Raw genomic sequence first — 20,825 nt, 5'->3', positions numbered from 1 at the left:
CTTTCCAGCAGTGATATTCGACTATGATTTCAAAATTATTCGATTCCGATACTTCTCGCATCGGGAAGCTCAACACGATTCGATTGTGAAACTCGGGTCCCGTTGAAAATTTCGGATACGAGAGTGGCATTAAAGCGAGATTTAACGAGTACGTCAATCGACGCCAATAGAAACGCAAACCTTCGCCGAATGGCGGAGTTGAAAATAAAAGATCGCTCGAGAGAGACAGCTGCGAAGCGCAGTTTGTGGTCAGGTGTCCGCTTTCTCCATACCGCGAATTCGCAAACGATTGTTCCACAAAATTATCGATAGCCACGAAATTGCAGTGAGAATTCCTTGCGCGCGATCTTTTTGGCATTTGATTCCTTCCGAAATTCTGTTACAAAGGCTTGAAGGGTAGGATCGTGATATGAATTTTATGAATTTTACATAAACGCAGAATGAATTAAATAGTTATGTCGTATGTTACGATATCAAAGTTGCGCACCTGCGACGAAACACCGTGTAGAACATTAATTAACGCGCAATCCCAGGCAACGCTCGCTGTTTAATTAATAGCGGTAATTACGTGCAATTGTCTAAATGAATTTACGGGACTGTCTTGTTGGATGGTTGTAATAACCCACCTACACACACACACACACACATTTATATAATATTTATATATACAACAAAGGATTGAAAAATAAGCTTCCTTATAGAAAAAACTTTACAAACGCGATATATACGTGAGATAATTTTCTATAGTAAATAAATAAGTATATTCCATTGTAAATTCCATAGTAAATAGGCAATAAGCTCTTTGAAGCACTGTGCGTACAGAATGAAATGTAAAATAAATCACAGGAAATGGCAAGAAGTCGCAACCAGCACTATTCTATATTGAGATCAGCTGTAGGAGGTTGTAGAGTAATTAATCGATTAATCCCAGCGAATCCCCGCACGTTCCCGCATTGTCTTTCGGAGAATGGCCACCCACGAGACTCGGGACAATTACACGGCCGATGGCGGAGTAGAATCGCTTCCTCGAAACCGAAACAGGACACGCCGTTTCGATTTGATATCATGAGGAACAACGGCGAATTATTTCACGGCGATTTAATCAATGACGGCCGCCGCGCTACGAATTCGTTCGCGAGGTTGTCGCGCAGGCTACGGTGAAATCGTATTAAAACGCTGTATACGCCGATAATGACTTCCCTAAATCGTGCCGATATTTCGTCGCTACCTTATACGCGAGCACGATCTATGTGGACATTGGGAATTGGATTATCGATACATCGTGGCTCGCCTATATTGTCTTCGAGTTATTAAAAGGCGAACCGCAGAGATACTGAGCGACGAGATCATGAAATTTCAAAGAACCAGCCTGTAGTTTCGATACCTGCGGTTCTCGTCGGTTTCGTACGATCGGCTCATGTTTTATAGGATCATTTTCATTGCCGTTCACGTACACTCTAATTGAAAATTCAGTTACACGTTGCCTTCGTAGTGGACGTATAGTGCCAGTAACCTGAATGCATTTAAAGTAGGAAGCCGCCGCTTGGCGGAACAGTCGAATTTCGCTTAATCAGCCGGTTCTTGTTGTTCCTCTTTCATTTGCAGTGTTTTCAGCGTTGATCAATAAATACTTTGATGCACATTTTCGTTCTTTGTACCCGTACTTCGGATTTTTATCCTTTCGCTCAAAGACTTACCGTGCAATCATTCTGAATTTCGAAAATTTCAATGTACACGCGAAAAAATAAAGTTATACTCGAGTACTACTTTGCGTCTGTTCTTGTCTACCGTATGTCGAATTTTGTTAAACTTCGAATCAAGGGATCTTCTAAATTAATGTTTTTGAGGCATACAAGGGTATGGGTACTTTGATATTCCTCTTTTTTCCTTTATACAGAATCAAAGAGAGCATTAAGATATACGCTAAACTTTAGGAGCAGGAAGTCAAAGGATCCTTTATATTAACGTTTTCGAGATACAAATACTTTGATATTTTTATATGGAGAATCAAAGAGAGTATCCATTTCTTAATGGATATCTTTATCGGAAAAATGAAGTTAACCTTCGTATCTTCACTTCGAATCTTTGAAACGTATTATGCGACGCATAATTTGAGATTTCAAAATATTCATCTAAAGCTTTAACTGATTTCAGATCATCGAATCGGTATGAAATCCTATGAATTCGAATATCGTTCAACGTGCAAGAATCATTTCTATGATAACACGTTCGTATCCATTTCCTATACTAAATCTGAAACGTATGGCCGTTAGGTACACGTATCTGATATCTTTCGACAGTAGTGAAGTATTTCCTCAGGGGCGTAGAAAAGTACGCTGGCACGGCCGATAAGGTTTGACACCGATGGAGAGGCAGTCTGGAAGCCACGACGGGAGAAGCTGGCAGTGCTTTCGTCGATGCTCAAGATGGTTGGAACCCAGCCAAAGATTATCCCTGGCATCGTTCGTTCGGAGACTTCATAACCGAAATGAGCGAGTTCGGATCCTCCTTGCTGCCGCTATTGAAATCCTTTTGATCCTTTCCAACCTCGGCATCGTCGATTTTCTCTCTGATCGATTTCAGGGATAAATACCGACGCCTACGCGAGCCACGATCGCCCAACGGAATGAATGATTCATAAGCGCGACTCTGTCGGAATTTCAATCTGTTTCCTGCGGTCACTGTTTATCGAACCGACTTTCCACTACCCTTTGCTACTGTCCACTCGAGGAATCCGTGGTTATCGAAGTGGATCGCTTACCAAATTCGTTATTTCGAAGATAGTCTTGTTTAAGTTTATTTCGGGATTTCCCTCTTCTCTTCTGCCTCCTTGTTTTGATTGTGACAGTTGACTGAGCGATGTATTTCGTTAGTAATATCGTTCACGATGGAGTTTCGTAGAGTTAAAATATCAGAAACTGGAGTGTTTTGATAAAATTATACCCGAGGAGAATTCTCAGATGTCAGAACTATCAGATACTTTTGCAGTTATAATTTGTATTTTAATATATCGATGAATCTGTTTGAGGTCTGTTTTAGATGATAGAATTATTCATTATATAGTACCGTAATTTTAAGCGGCTGTAAGATAGGAAACGAACCGGGTATAGTCGCTCGGAAAATGGCACGGCAAAAGTGAAAGAGACAAAGGGCGCTTTTCAGTGCATATAAATGGCGTGGTGTGGTTGCTCAAAGAAAAAGAGGAAAGGGGAATACGTTAAGAATTCCAAAAGTGGTCAATTTCATTTGAAGTTATATCTGTTAATCTAGTATAATTACTGCGTGTACACTATCATTTGTCATTAACTCTCTCGATAGATTTAATCCTGAAGTCAAAGATAATCTTATTTTTCTTATTTCATACTAAAGACTGTTTTCCTAATAGAAGAATTTCCTTTATAATACACATCTCTATCCATGACTCATATAATGACAGATAATTGTAGAAAATATGATACGACTCATTTGATAAATCCTAGAATTCGCATTTATTCGAATGACCATTGGTAAGAAGAGATAATTGGTAATTTATCAAAAAACACACGTTGTCCTGGAAATATATTTTAGAAATGGATTGAATATAGCGAGACGTAAACTCTAATGGCCGTGTAGCTTACGCGTAGAAACGTCAGGGCAGAACATGCAATTATGGTAATTAAGAGATCAATTATTTTACCAAGACGCACTTGGTCTTTAATTAAAGCTGGATCGAAGTGACTTCGGTGTTAATAAATCTCATGTCCTCGTCGTTGGTCGCGTTAGAAATCCGTGGCGAGAAAAGAGAAATAATTTCGCAGACGGGATAAGTTTCGCTTAGGGTGAAATTAGTTTAGTTGGATATTTGCATTGCAGCCTCGTTTCTTGTAAATACAGATATACGTCCAGGAATTCTAACTATAGCCGATTCCCGGTATCATGTTCTCAAACGCATCCAACCGAAAATTACTCATCCCCGTGGTGTCACGACATCACCCATGTTTCCTATCCCGTATTGCAGAATCATCGCCCGCGCGAATTTTCAGAACTCCTTCCGTACGGTTGAAACGTGCTTTCACTGAATGAAATCGGACGCTCGATTGTTTAAAACCAAGCGGCCGTGAACGCTATAAACGTCATTTTACATATCGAAATCGGATTCGGATTAAAGACAATATTAAACCGTAATTAAATAACAACGTCCAGCAAATACGTATTTGCTCGCGACAAAGAGGTAGGTAGCTCTAGCTATACCGTTGACGGTATTTTGATTACTATAAAAGTTCACAAAAGCTCGGGATAAAGGACGGGAATTGAAATAAAAGGAACCACGTCGACGGCGGAATCAATACAGAGAACATGGCAATCTCGAGTGCGAGGGAAACCAACGACCAATATGTACTTGTGTACTACGCAAACTATAGGTTCGCTTATGGTCGATCCTCGGGAATCATGGAAACCGAGGGAGCCAATGATAATAGGAATTAGCCAAGTTCAGCGTACATCCGGCGCAGCTGGTGCTTGGCTATAAAGTATTTCAACGCGGGGTGAGGGAGCTGGCTTGAGCGGAGGCTTCTTCTGGAGCGCATAAAACGGCCGGTCATAATCGCAGAGACGACTCCATAAATTTTCTTTATGCCACAAAGAGCAGCTCCATCGGTTATGTAATTTGGAATTTCATTGGCGCATTAGGAACGTTAAGTGCCGGGCCAGGGGTAATAATTCTTTCAACTGTTTGTCGGTGGTGGATGGTTTATTGCGAATGGGGCAATACGCGAATACTCGTTCGAGAATTTCACGGCTGACGCAACGTTTTGGTACATGCTCCGCGATGCAATCGAGACGATTATGCTAGCCAACCGACAGTAATTTCGATACACGATGAAGATAATCCCAAGTGGAACGAGTCAACGTTGCGTCCGACGGTAGGTAAATTGGATATTTCTGTCGATAGATTTTACAAAACTTCGAAATGAAAATTCTGAACATGTTGCCAAAGTGAAACATCTAATAGCATTGTAATTTTCTTTATATTTTTAAATCTTTTTATTAGAACGAACAAGAAACGAAAAGGCGGTTGTCTCCAGTTATTACCAGAGGATTTGTCGAGTAAGATTTAAATAATTATGAGAAGGCGACGTATGCGTCAATAGCAGGAATTGTGCGATTTGCCCTTTTCTCAAGGGGGAGCTTACTTCTATGGATGGATTTTTAATGCGTCTGTTAGAATTGAATAAAGTCAAAGTTTCCTGTATAGAGCTTATAAAAAATTCAACGGTGTGTGCAAAGAACCCGATAACGTTTGACAGTGACTTATAGATCGGTGTGTTTTTAATGTACTCGTATACACCATCTTCGGTTTCCGCTCGAAACGCGATAAATCATAGTTAAAAATTTTAGTTTACACCTTCACTTTGCAACTTTGTACAAACCGATAAACGATCATCGTCGTATTCAGCGAAGGACCGCAGCTCATATCACCTGTCTCATTCATTTTTCACTTGGGATCGATAACGGCTGTATGGATTTGGACCAAGGGAATTGTACCATTGACGAGTCACTTCGCTTATTAATAATTGTACGTACATACTCGGAAGTTTGTTTAAATATTTGTCGGGGAAGTTATTCGAACAATACTTTGCTGTAACACGATATAATTATAATACACTGACTCACGAAAGTATTTGAATACGTGCAACAAATAATACAAATACAAACACATATAATATGTTTATAAAAGGTATGTACAAATGTTCGGATACTTTCATATGTGATTTACTGCCTGTAAAATTGAACTTAGAAGGAAGAAACAAAAGTGAAAAGCAACAAACAAGAAGTAAAATCTCAAGAGGGGACGTTGTCGTCCCCTCTTGAGACTTAACGCGATAGATGCCTACAATTTTCCATGACGTTGAAGTGATCATTTCCCGAAATAAATTCAGAATCGGAATGATTGATGACGCACCTATTACCCGGACACAACGCATGATGTATTCGAAGACAAATAACGTTCATTCTTGGAACTTTTATTCGTTTTCGTGAATTCTCTGGGCAAAAGGGGATTCTTTAAAGGGATGAAAATAATAAACGTGGATAAGGATAATCTTTGTTGCTCGGTATTTCCGACGCGGATATTCTAATCGACAGGTCGATCAATTCGAGTAATGGATAAACGGTTTTCAGATCTTCAATCTACGGTGTACCACCTGCTCGATACCGATCCTGTTTACTTAATTACACGCCTCTCAACTAAACACCTTGATAACGTTCTAATTGTTCGTTATGTGGATAATCGCTTTTCTCAGCTAGAAACTTGTAAATCGTTTGGATAACGATCGATGTACTTTACGATTCAGCTACGAGTCCGTGAAGTGTCTCGTGAAATGGTGGAAAGCGATTTCGATGAGAAACGACGCTGGCAAGGGAACTTCTTAAAGGCAAAGAACTTAGGTTATAAATTCTAAAAACTGTGAATAAATTTCACCAAAAAAAAAAAAAGGTTGGAAAATTACTTCAGTAAGTTTCGAAGTGTCGCGTGAAGCATTAAGATATCGTTGTAACGTTGAAGAACGAGTCGGAGAGCTTTGAAATTTCAACATACATAGTTGCGGCTGCTTGAAATTGCTTCGCGACACTACTTTATACATGCCACGAGTAGCATCGTGATGATGATACGATACATCAAATTGTTTCGTAACACTCTACAACATAGTCGTAAAAAATGTATGGAGACTGTTTTGTTTATGTTAACGCCGTGGTAAAATATTCCTTTCGATATTCTTGAAATGAACAGCGAGGAGCACCTGGTTCTACGTACCATCGATCTTACTGGATGCTTTATCCCTGGGATAGGTTATACCGTAAGCAACAGTGTTGTTATCCGCGTGCTGCTGATTTTCTAGTCTGACACGATTAACGCGTTCACTGAGGATCCGATCTTCCCTTCTAGTCTGCGGATATTCATGTAAATTTGTAACCTGATAAGTTCTTTCGTCAGTTTTTCTCCGATGCCATCATGAAATTCCTCTATTTCAATATAAAACGACATGAATAATGGAAAATCAACAAAACTCTACTTATCGTCTATTTAATATAGGTATATTCTTGTAGTGCATTTTGCCTTTTACGTTCAGATCGATGTCACACGTATAACGAAAAGCTGCGTACCAATTCTACAAAATCAACCTACTACGTGGTAGAACAAATTCAAGCTAATATCTTCAGACTGTTTGCTCTTTTATAACCAGTCCTTATCAGCCATTTTCGTGTAACTTTCAAATGGCCTTTTCAAGCACTACGATCCGAAAGCTGTAATGGCACACACTGTAATCTTTGTTCTATTGCTACTCATGCCGGATCTTCGTGCTTGCACGTTGTATAAGGAAACGGGAGGAACTCGATTACGGTTCTGATAATGGATTCGAACGATTAACGAGGCGGTCGATGAGTTTATGGCTGTTCGAGTCGCGGGCTCGATCGAAAAACGGTCCCATTTCGATCACGATTTCTCAAGGCAATTATCTCTGCCACTAATCAGGTGGAAGTGGGCAGACTTCCGTGCGGCTCGCGCGAAACTAGGTCGTCAGTTGGATCACTGCCGCGGAAAGTTTCGAGAATCCTTAGCTTTCATAGCGTCTATTTCGGGTCGGAACGCGCGTGCCAGCTGGTAACGCTTTATCTGCTAATAACCGGCGGCGTAACGAATTAATATCCAGCGGTATTATTAAATTCCGCGTTTCGACTTTATCTGAGCACCGCCGCTGGCGACGTGACTCGTGATGGCGCTGAAAGTACGCCAACTACGTTCAATATCGCGCAAAAATACAGAGAGAGAGAGAGAGAGAGAGAGAGAGAGAAAGGGAAAGAGTAGGATTTAGGGCTATTCTTCGTGACTGTAGCAACTCTGAAGAGAAGTGTCGTTTTAACACGTTCACTGTCCGGGAGCTTTAAGCGATCACCATTTGTACGTCGCGCGCAGGGATAAAATGCTCAGTGAAATCCACCTTTCTCTATTGCTTGTACGATGTGCCGGTATTTTTCATTAAGCGGAGGAAAGAAATTAAGGACTTTTAAACGTGAACCTCTCCGCAGTCAATTCTTCTTGGCTTTTTGTCAATTTTGTAATTCAATTACACAGGTATAAGCAAGGATAAACAAATGACTCACAGGACAGTGGACTTGTTAAGAATGTTTCGAATGTACCATTCCAAACTCAAGAAACCTTGTACCTCGTGTTTCCTTATAATTCCTTAATAATTCCGTGTAATTATTCAGAATAGGGGCCGATCTTTGTCATTCGTGTCGAGAAAAATTAATCAGTACGTTGATCTCGGTATACATTTATTTTAAGCTCGTCAACTTCAATGAGACGTCCCCTATTCCAAATACATAATTGTCCAACCCAAACATCTCCCTTTCCTTGATACAAATCCATCAAACTAAAAATTCCTGCAACTCCATTCAACTCTCTAAAGAAAACTTTCCCTCCTCACACACTCGCAAAATCCAATTGGTCAGAAGATCGATGGTTACGATACCTGAACTCGTCCCATCGGTGGCGACACCACCAGAAAGATTCTCATGGTGGCCTTGAGAAAGTCATCCTGGTTGCGGTTGGTTTCGTGCAGCGCGGCCTCGGAGATGCTGGCGCTGCCCTGACCGGTCTTCCGGCGCACTTTGCGCCTGATGCTGCCCACTAGCCTTCGCCAATCCTGTCCGGAACCGGTTGCGCCAGCACCGGATGCGCTCCCGGCACCGCCACCACCCCCGCCCCCGTGGGTGGGCGCATCCTGGCCCTCCGATGACTTCGCGGGGCTTTGCTCGCGACTCGACCGCCGACTTAGGACACCGCGACCGTCCCTCGCGGCCGATGCGGACACCGTGCCGCTTACTCCAGGCCCCGCCACCGGCTGCGAACCACCCGGGCAACCGTTCACGGCCTCCGTACCCTCAGCACCGGCGAACCTCTCCACGGGCCCGCCACCGCTGGGCCCGGTTGCCCCACCCTGACCGAACGAACCAATCGCGTATCGTCCGATTCCGCTGCTAATGCTCAATCTACGAACCAGGTTCCGCAGGGCACTCCTCTGCTGCTTTTTGGGCTCTTCGTCCGGGCTCCTCTGCTTCGGCGTTTCCGCGCTTTGGCCCAGTTGGCCGATGAAGTAGAGGGCTTCCTTGATGCTCCAGTTTATGGTGATGATTGATGAGTATCAACAAACCGGGTGTCAAAATTAGTATTTGTTATAGTGGCGGAGATCTTTGAAATTCTTGGGTCGAACAGTATTGTTTAGTATCGTTAGAAAATTCTCTTTTAAGGAAAAGACAAATTTGGAAGCTCCTTTGGATGTCGCTTGAAATCTTTGAGACTTTTAACGTAGGTAATTCGTGATCGATAATCCGTCTGATCGACAGTGCCAGAAGTCTGTTCGTTGTTCCAACTCAAAGATCAGATAAATTTGGAAATCTCTCTCGCTGCTGTTTCGAGCCTTGAAGACCATTAACGTCGATCTTTCTAACGGATAATCCGCTTGATGGACGGTGTCAGAAGCTCGTGTTCGTTGTTCCAGTTCAGAATGTCTTCAAGCTGTTACTGTGTAATCGGACCAATCGATGTAGTATTGGAAATTATACTCCGGTAGGTTTCTATACCTTTCTAGGGCACCGCTTGCGCCTGGCAAACCCGATTTGTTATTGTCTTCGGAAACTTCGATTCGGATCGCGAAGTATCACTCGTCTCTGTTAATGAACTCCGATAAATTTCAAGGAAGTAACGGCTCGAAATAAAACCAAGAATTCACAGTCGTCGCGAAAACTTTCTTTCATCGGGGAAGATCTCGAGGCCGCTTTCCGCGTTAGCTATCGGCTCTATTGATACCTTAGCCACGTACTTCGGCTTGCAAGTTGATTGCATGGAGAGTCACGTTTCAACGGGACGTTGTATCGAGCGCGCCACAGTTACACACTCGAGTCGACTTTTCCACACGAGAACGCACGAAATACGTCTCACGGGTGCTAACACCATTTGCCTAATGTCAATCGTTCGATCGTCATCGAAAAGCAGTACCCCAGAAGGCGGCAGAGCCTTTGAATGTCGCTGAAATTGACTGAGAGCACAATGGATCCTAGGAACAGCAAGTTCGTCGCGGTGAATGCGTCCAGGTGGTTGTGACACCAGTTCAGGTCGTCAAATTCATCGAGTTTTTCGTCAATCGAGTCGTGGCTGCTTTTTTCCGCTTTCCAGGTCCACGAGGTACTCGTTACGAACGCCGCTCGCTATGGTTCCGGCAGTTCGATTGTTCGACTGTTGCCTCGGATCACAATGAATTCGGCGTTATAAACTTTCTGCGCGCGAGTACCGGCAAAACTTTAGATAGGTCTTTTGAAATCGTAGGTTAAATGACGCGCGGGAGTGACCGCGATCTCCTCGTTTCTTCGAAACGACTTTAAAATCTTCCAATCTTTCGGTGGTTCCTAACTTCTGCAAAATTGAAGGTCGACCGTTTTTACGGGCTACGTCTGGAACGACTGTCCCTTTCGTAATTAACTTTTAATGAAAAACTTGGCGGAATCGTGGCAAATACTCCTTAAAAGCAGGACTCTCCTTTCTCTTTTCTTCTCCTAAGTATCGTAGCAGGGATTATGCAGCTTTCAACGAATGATGTTTTTTAACTTCCTTTGTATAGATTTTTATATAGCGTCTTATATAGTTTTATATTGCTTGCTTAGGACGATCCTTATTTAAAAGTAAGTCGATGTTTCGTTTTTTTTTTTCTTTTTTTTGGTGAAAATACGGTGGATCCTTTCTTCGTGAATGTTTAGTCAATGTTTGTTAACTGTGACGTTGATCCAATAACGCAACGTCGTTCTCGCGTTTGCAGATCTTGGGGGATGAGTCGGTATTAACTTTCGCGAGCGACGCGTGGCAGTTTGCGTTGTCTGGCATCTGTGTAATTAACGAATCTAGTGAATGAAAATTGCCCTGTTTGCGGACACGGTGAAATCTCGCTTCGTAGAAATATCTGTCTGGAAAATCGAGTCTCTGAGAAGCTGTCCGCGAAAAACTTGTTAATACACCTGCGCGCTTAGCGAACCGAGACACGTGTCGCGACGAGTTGTTGACCTGAAAGTAAAACTACCTTAAAGCGCAACGACTTTCAAGGAAACCCTCCCATCCTTTTAATTATTCAGAAAGCTGCATTCGCGTTCAGCCTGGACTCTTCAAGAATCGCGTGCTCGTACGTTGAATTAAAAATTTGCTCTTATGTTTACGAAGGAGAAGAAGTTACACGCCTTATAGATTTCCTACCTATTTTCAGGAAACTTTTATTTAGCGAATTAGACGAGTTGTTCGAAATCAAGAAATGAAAATTCTCGCGTGCTCCTCGATAATAGCGGTCGTATCTTTTTACAATGCCAATAAATTTCAAAATATTTTGTATAGAACATATAATACATTCATAGAAGATGTCTTCAAGTAACCGAATACTTCCGTCATCTTATGCATAAAAATTTTATTTCGCTTTGGAAAAGAAGACGTCTGAGAATTCTGATGAAATTCAAATCTTCCTTTTCGCGTTATCGAACAATCTACGTGCAAATAATATGTAGCGCGGCGAATAAACCGAACGTAAGCGAAGAATAAATTCCGTTGGATGAAACGATCCGATCGTCGTGTATCACATCGATTCAGCGATTCGTGCAGCTCGCGAGTATGATTGAAGTGAAGCCGCGTGGAAAAATAAATCGACCAAGTAATTTTTCCCAACATTTTAAGATGCATACACGCGGCCTTGCAAATATGTACGTATGCATCGTATATACAATGCTCGTGGTTCTGCATAAACTCGCTATATTGACGTACGCGTATTTTTAAAATCGAGAGGAATTCGAGTACAGCTGTTTCAGCGGAGGCGGAGGGATTACGAATGAATACACACGTTTCGTCCCTTTCGGCGGTGACACGAGTGACAATGATTCGGAAGAGAAATTCACGTAAGGAAATTGAGAAAGAAATTCGACAATACGGAGACTTATTATTTTACGGATATCGTAGTCTTATTCATTAAGGAATTTCCAAGGAAAACTTTCATTACATTTTTTGTATCACTTTGGAGATTAAATATTGCTAATTATTATTTCTTTACTACCAAAATTTATTACAATGAACGTAAAGTAAGGTAATTATTATTCTATTGTCTGGTTTATATTTAATATATTAAAATTCATTAGTCCAAAGCTCTTAATTATTTTACTCAACATCCTGAAGGACTAAATTTAATTTCTACCATAGTATCCGAACCTTTGAAATTACACCGGTTTGAAATAACACTGGCTCGATTCTTGGTACACGGTTTTCGTGTTTGTCGTCCAATTACAGATGTCCTTTCCTTATGTGATCGAGATCCGGTCGATAAATCTTCTTTCAGTCCCGGAAATCCTCTTTCTCCCACCGTAATTCACGCTCCCTCTCGAAGATACCCGCTCAGATACTCATAGTCGTCTACGTTTCATCAAGTCAAATTCTACTCTACAGACACTAGGATTCCTACGTTCTAAATTGCCGCTAAAGAGCACTTGGACTGTACGCGAACGTGTTCCGCTACAAAGAGTGGCATTATACAGACGTATTTTCCATTTCAATCGTTTTTCGTTACTTGGAAATCTACACTACGAGTCTAGAACCGTCTAATATTACGGTCTACAAAAGTAAAACTCGATATCGGAAGATGGGAACAGGTTATTCGCTACGAATTTGATCACCTGCCAGTGTCGATTTGTATTCGTTTGGTCACTACACACTGGAAAAACGTGATTCAGCTTGCAAATTCTCGGCGAACACTCGGCTAGAATTTTTCTTTTCTTGCGGTAGTTTCTTGGAAGCAGGCCGGTGAATTTCTCTAGCGAGCGCGAAAAAATCGATTTGTTGACGAAAGTGGACGTGTTGCAACGTGTCGCAACCCTTGAAATCACTCGCAGAAACGAGTCTTCCTAAGCCAAGCGCAGTAAGGAAGGGTTATTTGAATTTCTTAAGCTTCAACAACGCCTTAAAATTCAATCTTCTAAACTTGCTTGAAATAATCAAACTTATATTTTGCGAGACACTACCGAGATTAAAGAGATACCATGTACTTTCATTTAAGCAAGAAAAGATATTAAAAACTGGAAAACGATTTGTGCTGGAATTATTTGCTTCAAGGGAATGTTTGAGATGTTGTTATACAAGAACTAACGAAATAGACAATCAAATAACTGTTAAGACTAAAGTAATGTACACAGGTTATTGAATTATGATAATTACAACTGACAATATTAAGATTAGTCGAACAAATTTCCCCCTTGATGACTAGAAGCTGTACTTTCGTAAAAGGCTGTCGACGTAAGTACACGACATACTTCACCGTTTACCGCTCCACTGATAACGAGTTTTAAAGTCTATCTCCAAATGTAAATCGTTAAAAGAATTGTTCATAACCAATCAATTAGCTTAACTCGAGTGAAATATCTTTCTTGGCCAAATAATTCCACTCTACCGCGTAATTTCCAATCAAAGAATGCCAATCTTGCTGTTTTCCACGCAATTACTTTTCAGATTTGAGTTCTAACGCAGCGTAGTGACAAGAAATCCCCTGATCTCAAGTTAAAGACTCTTTAAGGTTCGATTTATCAACCTTTCGAAGGAAGAAGATTTTCTTTACCCCGAAGAAGACTAATTAATCGAGCGCGTGATTCAATTTAGGTCAGCATTCGTTATCTGTGCGTCACGCTATAATCCCTTTACGACTGGCGACCTTCCCCTAATTAAGATTTCATTACGAGAGAAATGTCGGATATGGTATTGCGATCTGAAAAGCCACTCGAGCTCTGTCAGGATTTTTCAATGAACCGCGGAGGTTCGTTGCGTCATTATCTGGCAATTAGCAGTCTGGATAGCTTGCTCGTGGACAATTAATCCCCCGTGTCGTATCGATGATCCCTTTAATTTGGAAGGGAGAAAGGGATCGTTGCTTAGAACCAGGGCCCGAATCAAAGAGGGTAGGCAAATAACGATTAAAGCAGAATTAATTGGTCATCGATGCGTGAGGCACAAAAGTATCTACGTGGAGGCACGGTTCGTGATTAAAGTTAGAATCCGTGATACGATAAAGTCGATTCAATTGAATTCGAATTATCATTCTAAACGCCCAAACACTTCTCTGCCTTTCTCCTTCGAATGGCAGATAAAAGAAACGATTACGCAGGTCCCTTAGGGAAGAAGTCGATTAAAAGTTCATTAGAATTCTGCGATCACAGTCGGCAATAAAATTATTCCTTCTTTGAAACTCTCCTCGGCGCTCTGGGAACACGCGTTATTTCAAGCTGCGGCCCGCCATTTTTCAGTCTACGCACGACACGGTGCGGATGCCTCCGCAGTAGAATAAACCGAGATATGCATGACATTCTATTTTCTAGTGGAAAAGCGCTCGCCAGATTCTTTTCTTAAATTATAGCCGGCGTACCTTTACTTCCATTACGTTTCCACCATTTTTATCCTCTCTCGGATCGATTAAAGGTGAAATGGAATAAGTCGAAATATTTATACACTGCAATGAAATATAGATTTGATCAAATCTTATGAAATAACTGTATACTTCTTCAAGTATATAAAGTTCTATCAAACTTTATAAAATAATTTTATATATTTCACTGTAAAAAGTATTCTACCAAGCTTTATAACATTTACTATCTACATTGCTACATGGCTACATGGTTTTTACTATCTATGTGGCTCACCAAGGTATTCGAACGTTTATTAGAAACTTTTTATGAATGTACCACCGAGATATTCACCGAAAACCAAGTTAATAAAACAAGGCCTCATAACTCTTAATGCCAGTAATTTTACAAAGAAGCGTAAGTCATTATATATAACGTGGAATCCTGTATCTTTTGGGGCAACGCGAGATAAACTGGCTGCAAGTAGAATCACACTGTATATGTACGGACACGGTTTTCAACGAAATATCCACCTTACTTTTTCGGGATTAACAGCGACAACATTTCGACGAATCTGTTTCCAACGTTAGTTACTGCGAGCTTCGCGATTCTGTAGGTGTATTTTCTTCCCTTTTCTCTATTACGAGGGAGAGAGTGTGTATGTGTGAGTGAGAGAGAGAGAGGTATATAGAATTCTCGCGATTGAAATAGAATCTAACTTTCGAAATATTCGAAGAATTCTTTCGAAAGGGGAATCTATTTAGCTGATGGAATCCAATCGATCGAAATTCTGCAGAAACGAGATTGATAAACGAACCGTGGTAGCGGCTGGTTTCGAGCTAGGGATTCGAGGTTTGTCGCTGGTCTGTTTATGTGTTCGCGACTATCCAAGCACCGGCATTCTCTATCCGTCTTTTCCAAATATTGAAATTTCTCTGATATCGTTGGTCGAAGGTAACAACGCGAGTTCACGTATCGCGTTAAGCTCGCACGTTCAACAAGTTACACTAGTCGTTACACGGGCGTCATTCGGAGAACGTATTTCCTGCTTTGTCGTTCGTCTCTCTCGTTCGGGAAATCTCGATAATATCGATCGTGGTTGTTCAGTATTCTCGGTACATAAAGCGATAACTAGTTCGGTTTCGCGGTACATAGAACTCGCGGACTAGGCGGTAATCTATAGGGCGTTTCATGATTTACAGTTACTTTTTGAACGAGCCAGCCAGCCTGTGAAGGACTCCGTGCAATTCAGAGCACGAACGGAATGTTACTGCTGTACGGAAGCGGCTTACGAATTCGTTCGATCTAATTTTACGAATTTACGTTGGCAACGATCGACTTTCGCCCGTGCCAGTCTTTAAACCGATTCCGCGTGCTAATCCCTCGGAGCATCGCTAAAAACGACATCGTAATCCGTTTACGGGCTGTATTCTGTCAGCTTAATAAGCGACCAGAGGAGAAATATTCGAGTCAATTTCGTTCGAGAGAGCTCACCTATCGAGAGTCGTTCGCGAGGAGAGCTGGAACCCACCTATTAAAACGAAAATCTGATAGATGGCCGCCAAGTGAAGTGGAATTCTGTCCTTTTAGGCACTTTAGCTTGGACTGACACACTCCATTTCCGTGGCCCCTCTTCTCTTCTTTTGCTCTATCGCGCCATTAGCCGGTCACGTGGCTGATCGATCGTGAAAGAATCGCTTTTCGAGGAGAGCTCGCGAATTTAAAACACTGCTACCCCACCCCTTGTCGCGCAAGAAGAGGAGCATTATGTGCTTGATTGCAAATACCCCTCTCTTTGGAGAAATTCGATTCAACTCGAAGTCTTTCCTGTGTTCTCTGAACTATATCGAGGTTAGTGAAGTTACACGTAAAAAAAGTTCCTTTTGAATCCCAGCTTTGTACGAGATTCAAGATATTCCGAACGGTTCGATCGTTTCATACTGTATTACTACCTGCTTTCAAAAAGAAAAAAAACAAAACTTGATTGAAATACATGTGAAATAAGTTTGCCATTCACCAACGAAGGAAATTTCAGGATACCTTTGTGAAGCATTCATGAAAAATTGATCGGATATATCTGAATCGACCCGCCATGAAGTACAACTCCTATCGAAGGCTTCCTCGCGAAAAGTCTAATTTGGCCAGAAAACTAAGAATTTAAAACGTCGTCAATTATTCTTTAGGACGGTACTGGCTCGTGCTTGGTGTTTCGTGAAAGAAAATAACAGCCGAAATAATTAATCCGGTTCAAATTTATCCAATCTTACGAGGAGCAAGAAGAAGATAGAATTCCATATATATGCGTATTCACGAACGTGAAACATGTATGGATTTTCAAAGTCGGAGAAACTCGAAGCATTCTACGTTGTGTCGTGTCTTATAAAAGATTCTGTCTTTTCAGATACTTCTGTAACCACTGCGCGATAGTGTGTTCTAGTTTCTATATATATTTTCGATTTTCTTTCAAACTTTGCAAATATGTTTCACGTCGTATTACGGTGCAAACAAAATTTTAAAATGTTACTGTAGATATAATAAACAAGTACAATTGTCTGTGTAATTAGACTCGTAACATCTCGCGGTTAATGTATCCTAACGCGGAAACAGAAACAAAAATTTTATTGCGGACGAGACAGAAGTCCCTCGCAGCTCTAGTACCTCTTCTCTAAAGTAAACTTGTATTTGGCAAAACTGCAGGCGAATACGTGGATGAAACATCCTGGAGTTTCATTCGACTGTAACATTCGATATTCTTTTTTACACGTCGCCGTTTGCATTTGTGGCTCGACACTGCTCGCTTAATCACACTCAGATCAACGACAGGCACTCGCGGTTTGTTAAAAGTTTTAACAACTTGGCTACCAATTTCCCTCGGTTTGTAGAATAAATTCACGTTATTATAAAGAGAAGAATAGCGCGTTGCTTTTGGTTAAAAAAAAAAAAAAAAGACGTTCGTCGTGATAACAAACTACTGTCACAGCGAGATAGAATTCGCGTAAGGAATTTGACTCGCCACGCCCCAAATACGCTTCTGAAATCTTTCATATTCAACGTAATGTCACATTATGCGCCACTTTAAATCATCTACTCGCGATTTCCCTCTAACAATTCCTTGCTTCGGGATTGCATTACGTTTTCACCGGGCGAACACGATTTCCGGGCTACTTTTATCGTTGTTACCACTTTCGTTATGCTCGTTTTCGCCTCTCACGTACCTTGACATTTTCCAAATGCAAATTTTACAAGTTGCTCATTCACGCTACGAAACTTTTTAATCGTCTCACGAGCAGTTACAAAGAAGTTAAACTCTTCGAGTTAACGTAGCGCGAAAAGATCTCTCTTGCCTATCGTTAGTTTCCTATTTTCAGTCGAAATAATCAATTGTGCAGTTTGCTAAAAACTGTATAAATTGATTACCAATATGGCTCGAAGGCTTGCGTCCTTTTATTAAAAAATTTTAATAGATATATTTTCATATCTTCTAAATTTCACGATTACTCTTGGAAAAAATTATCCAAATATTTGAAGAATTAATGAGTTCCAATATCGATAACGTGGTAAATATTCCAATATCGTAATTTCCATTACCGTGCACCCGAACAAAGTCTAATACATATTATTTTCTAGATAGATAGCTGAATTATTATGGAGTTTTGATATGCTTCGTAAATTTGAACAAAGATCGCGAAGAGTTGCTATTTTCGTAATTCAAGATTTTCTCTTACTGGTTGTTTTTCACACAATTCGTAATTCTTTATAGAAACCTACTACGAATAAGGATTACGTTGTTCAAGAATTTCCTTACAATTAATTTGACATTGTCATTATCGTATGAAATAAAAATTTCGCACGAAACTATGCACAGAAAGAAAGCTTTCAGAGAAATATTCTAAATTCCACGATATCGAACATAATCTATGTTGTTTGCTACTACTGCATTCCTCGAGTTTCCAAGCAGCTTCTCGTCCGTTTCCTCAGACCTTTTTCTCAACTGTCTCGATAGCAAATCCTAAAATACTTTGGCGGATGAATTCCTTATTGCGCGAACGAAGCGGAACTGGCGTGCAATTAGTTTCGAGAAGGAAAAATACACCGTCTGAGAATTAAATCGTGATACTTCTAGGAATAACAAGCATAAAATCAACGTCAAAGAACGTCCCATGCCGTATTTCATAATTCGAGAACGTATTTCGTTGCCACGTGCTCCGAAGCATCGATTATGGGCCGAGTGCGTTTCTCGTTCGTCCCCAAGGGTGAGTCATCCTCATCGATCATCGGCTACCGAATCTAATTCCACCCCTAGACCCGTCGCGACGAGACCTTCCTCCGGAGCAAGGACCAAGAAGATTTCTCAATTAACTTCTTCTCGCTAGGTAAATTCCGGTCCCACTCGAGAAACCTTTGGCCGTTCCACGCGTTCGCGGGATAATCGCGTGCATCCAAGGACGAGCCAGGAATATTGACTTTAATAAACGAATCAGCGAGCGTCTAAGCGCCACCCCGCCCTATCCAAGCTCTCGATAATCCAAATTGCGCGGTTTCAACTTGCCTCGAGTTATAGCGGTTCTGCGAAAGTATTTCAATACTTAAAGAAGAAAATTTAGATTGTATGCACATACTGTATGCTCCATACAGAATATTTTGAAATTCCGTTAGAAACGAATAGACCGCAAACTTTTATGCATTTATGGGAAGTTTGAAAATGCAAAAAAATACACGGAATGCACATAACGTTCAAAATATGTACGAGATATCCAATAGCCAGAGTATTTGTTATAATAGTTGGTAGACGAAAGAAATCTCTGCTGAGATTCCAATTTTTCAATTACGATCGTAAAAATTTGAATCTGCATAAACAGACGTAGTCTAGTTATAATTATATCGGTAAAGCTTGAAATCTAAATTTGAAAATGTATGAGATAGAAGTATTGTGGATGAGAAGTTATAAGATATTTAGTGGAAATGTAGCTACTTGGAAAAATTCATGCTCGATCGTGATAGTCGAGTTTCGTAACAGCGCTAATGAAATTTTTTAATGTTTCGTACAACACGCATAATACATTCGGGAAATTTATCTGTGCGCGGATTCGAATCTCACAGTTGAATCAAACTTGGTGGAAATGTTTTATGGATATTTTTAAACAGCATCCGAATATGATTTTAATAAATTAGCAGCGATTTTAATAACAGAGGAGCATTAAAATTTTTCGTGAAATTTAAACAAGTAAAGCTAGATCGGCGTAAAAATACAGCCAAATATTGAATAGCATAGCACGCGGTTTGTATACACAAGTAAAAACCGATCGTATTTTACGTGACTTTATTTAATTTTGCTTGGTAAAATAAAACACGACTCGCGGTGCGTTCCGAATTTAGAGACACGCACGGTTGACAGAGCCGTGACAACTCGAAAGGAAAGGGAATGGGGTTAATTAAAATTTGTTCAACTGGCTGGAAATGATTAAATATTTCTCCAGAGGAATATTTTTTTTTTCGCTGACTCATTTTAAATCATTGATACATTCGATCGTTTAATGTTAGGATTTTATCCCGACGTCATTAAATATCGAAACGCTAACCTAGATAAATCGCGAAAAGTCAGTTCGACGAGCGGTCTCGATTTTAATTCCCGGCGTGATTGTTTCCAAGATTTATGCACGCGGTTTCAAGTACGAGGAAAAAGGAAATTCATTTACGAAACACCGGATGCCCGTAATTTTCACAATCTTCATTAAAATAAAAGCTTCGTGCCCGTATTCGAAAGTAAAGTAACTCCCAAACGTGTAACCCCGCCTTCGTTTTTCTTAATGTCGTTCCCCAGCGTCGTCGGCGTTATTTTTACTCGAACCCTTCAACTTGCATAAATATTCAAATTACAATTAACCGGCTCGCTTTTTGTCCCCCCGTGAAACATAAATTCCCACTTGCCTGTCGCGTTCTCGCTTTTCCACATTCATTACGTATGAATTACTCCATTGATCATAAATGGCGAACGAGACGCGAACAAAACCAATAGCCGGAAGTCGAAGAACGTGGTGGTTCCGACGCGTCAATAAAAAAAGATCGCACCGTTGAAGAATTTTAATGAGGTATGCATACGAATAGAGCGTATAGTCGAACTGGTTGCACGATCTCGCGTTCGTTCTTTGGCAGCCTGCCTCGCGATTTATTCGTCAAAATTCAAAGTCTCGCCGGTGAGGTGTATTGCGCTTTTAAATAAAGTCACGCGGCATGTGCTTCCCTTTTTCCGCTCCTCTTTACATCCGGTTGCCAGTAAAGGGGTGTTGGGCTACGCGTCGTGGGTATTATTTATGAGGAAAAGCAGCTGGCGTGTTACTGCTTTCAATTCTCCCCTGCAACGGGAAAATAAGCGAAGG

The 20,825-nt window shown here is 40.9% G+C and overlaps 1 protein-coding gene across 11 annotated transcripts in view; it reads right to left on the bottom strand.

The window, feature by feature from the left end:
- Positions 1–20,825, bottom strand: part of LOC117216755 (pleckstrin homology domain-containing family G member 5-like) — an 83,067-nt gene that overhangs the window by 38,824 nt on the left and 23,418 nt on the right. Inside the window, exon 1 of one of the 11 annotated variants that reach the window (XM_033463751.1) lies at positions 8,514–10,088. The exons of the other annotated variants lie outside the window; for them this stretch is intronic. Coding sequence (XP_033319642.1) covers positions 8,514–8,558 — 45 coding nt within the window. The 5' untranslated portion in view covers positions 8,559–10,088. Of the gene's footprint in view, positions 1–8,513; positions 10,089–20,825 lie in introns of those variants that run through there. 11 annotated transcript variants of the gene reach the window in all.

Source organism: Bombus bifarius, unplaced genomic scaffold (genome assembly GCF_011952205.1).
Source record: "Bombus bifarius isolate JDL3187 unplaced genomic scaffold, Bbif_JDL3187 scf7180000007973, whole genome shotgun sequence".
In the NCBI taxonomy this organism is placed as follows: Eukaryota; Metazoa; Arthropoda; class Insecta; order Hymenoptera; family Apidae; genus Bombus; species Bombus bifarius.
The sequence above is the reverse complement of the archived record's forward strand: the minus strand, read 5'-3'. Positions and strand labels throughout refer to the sequence as shown.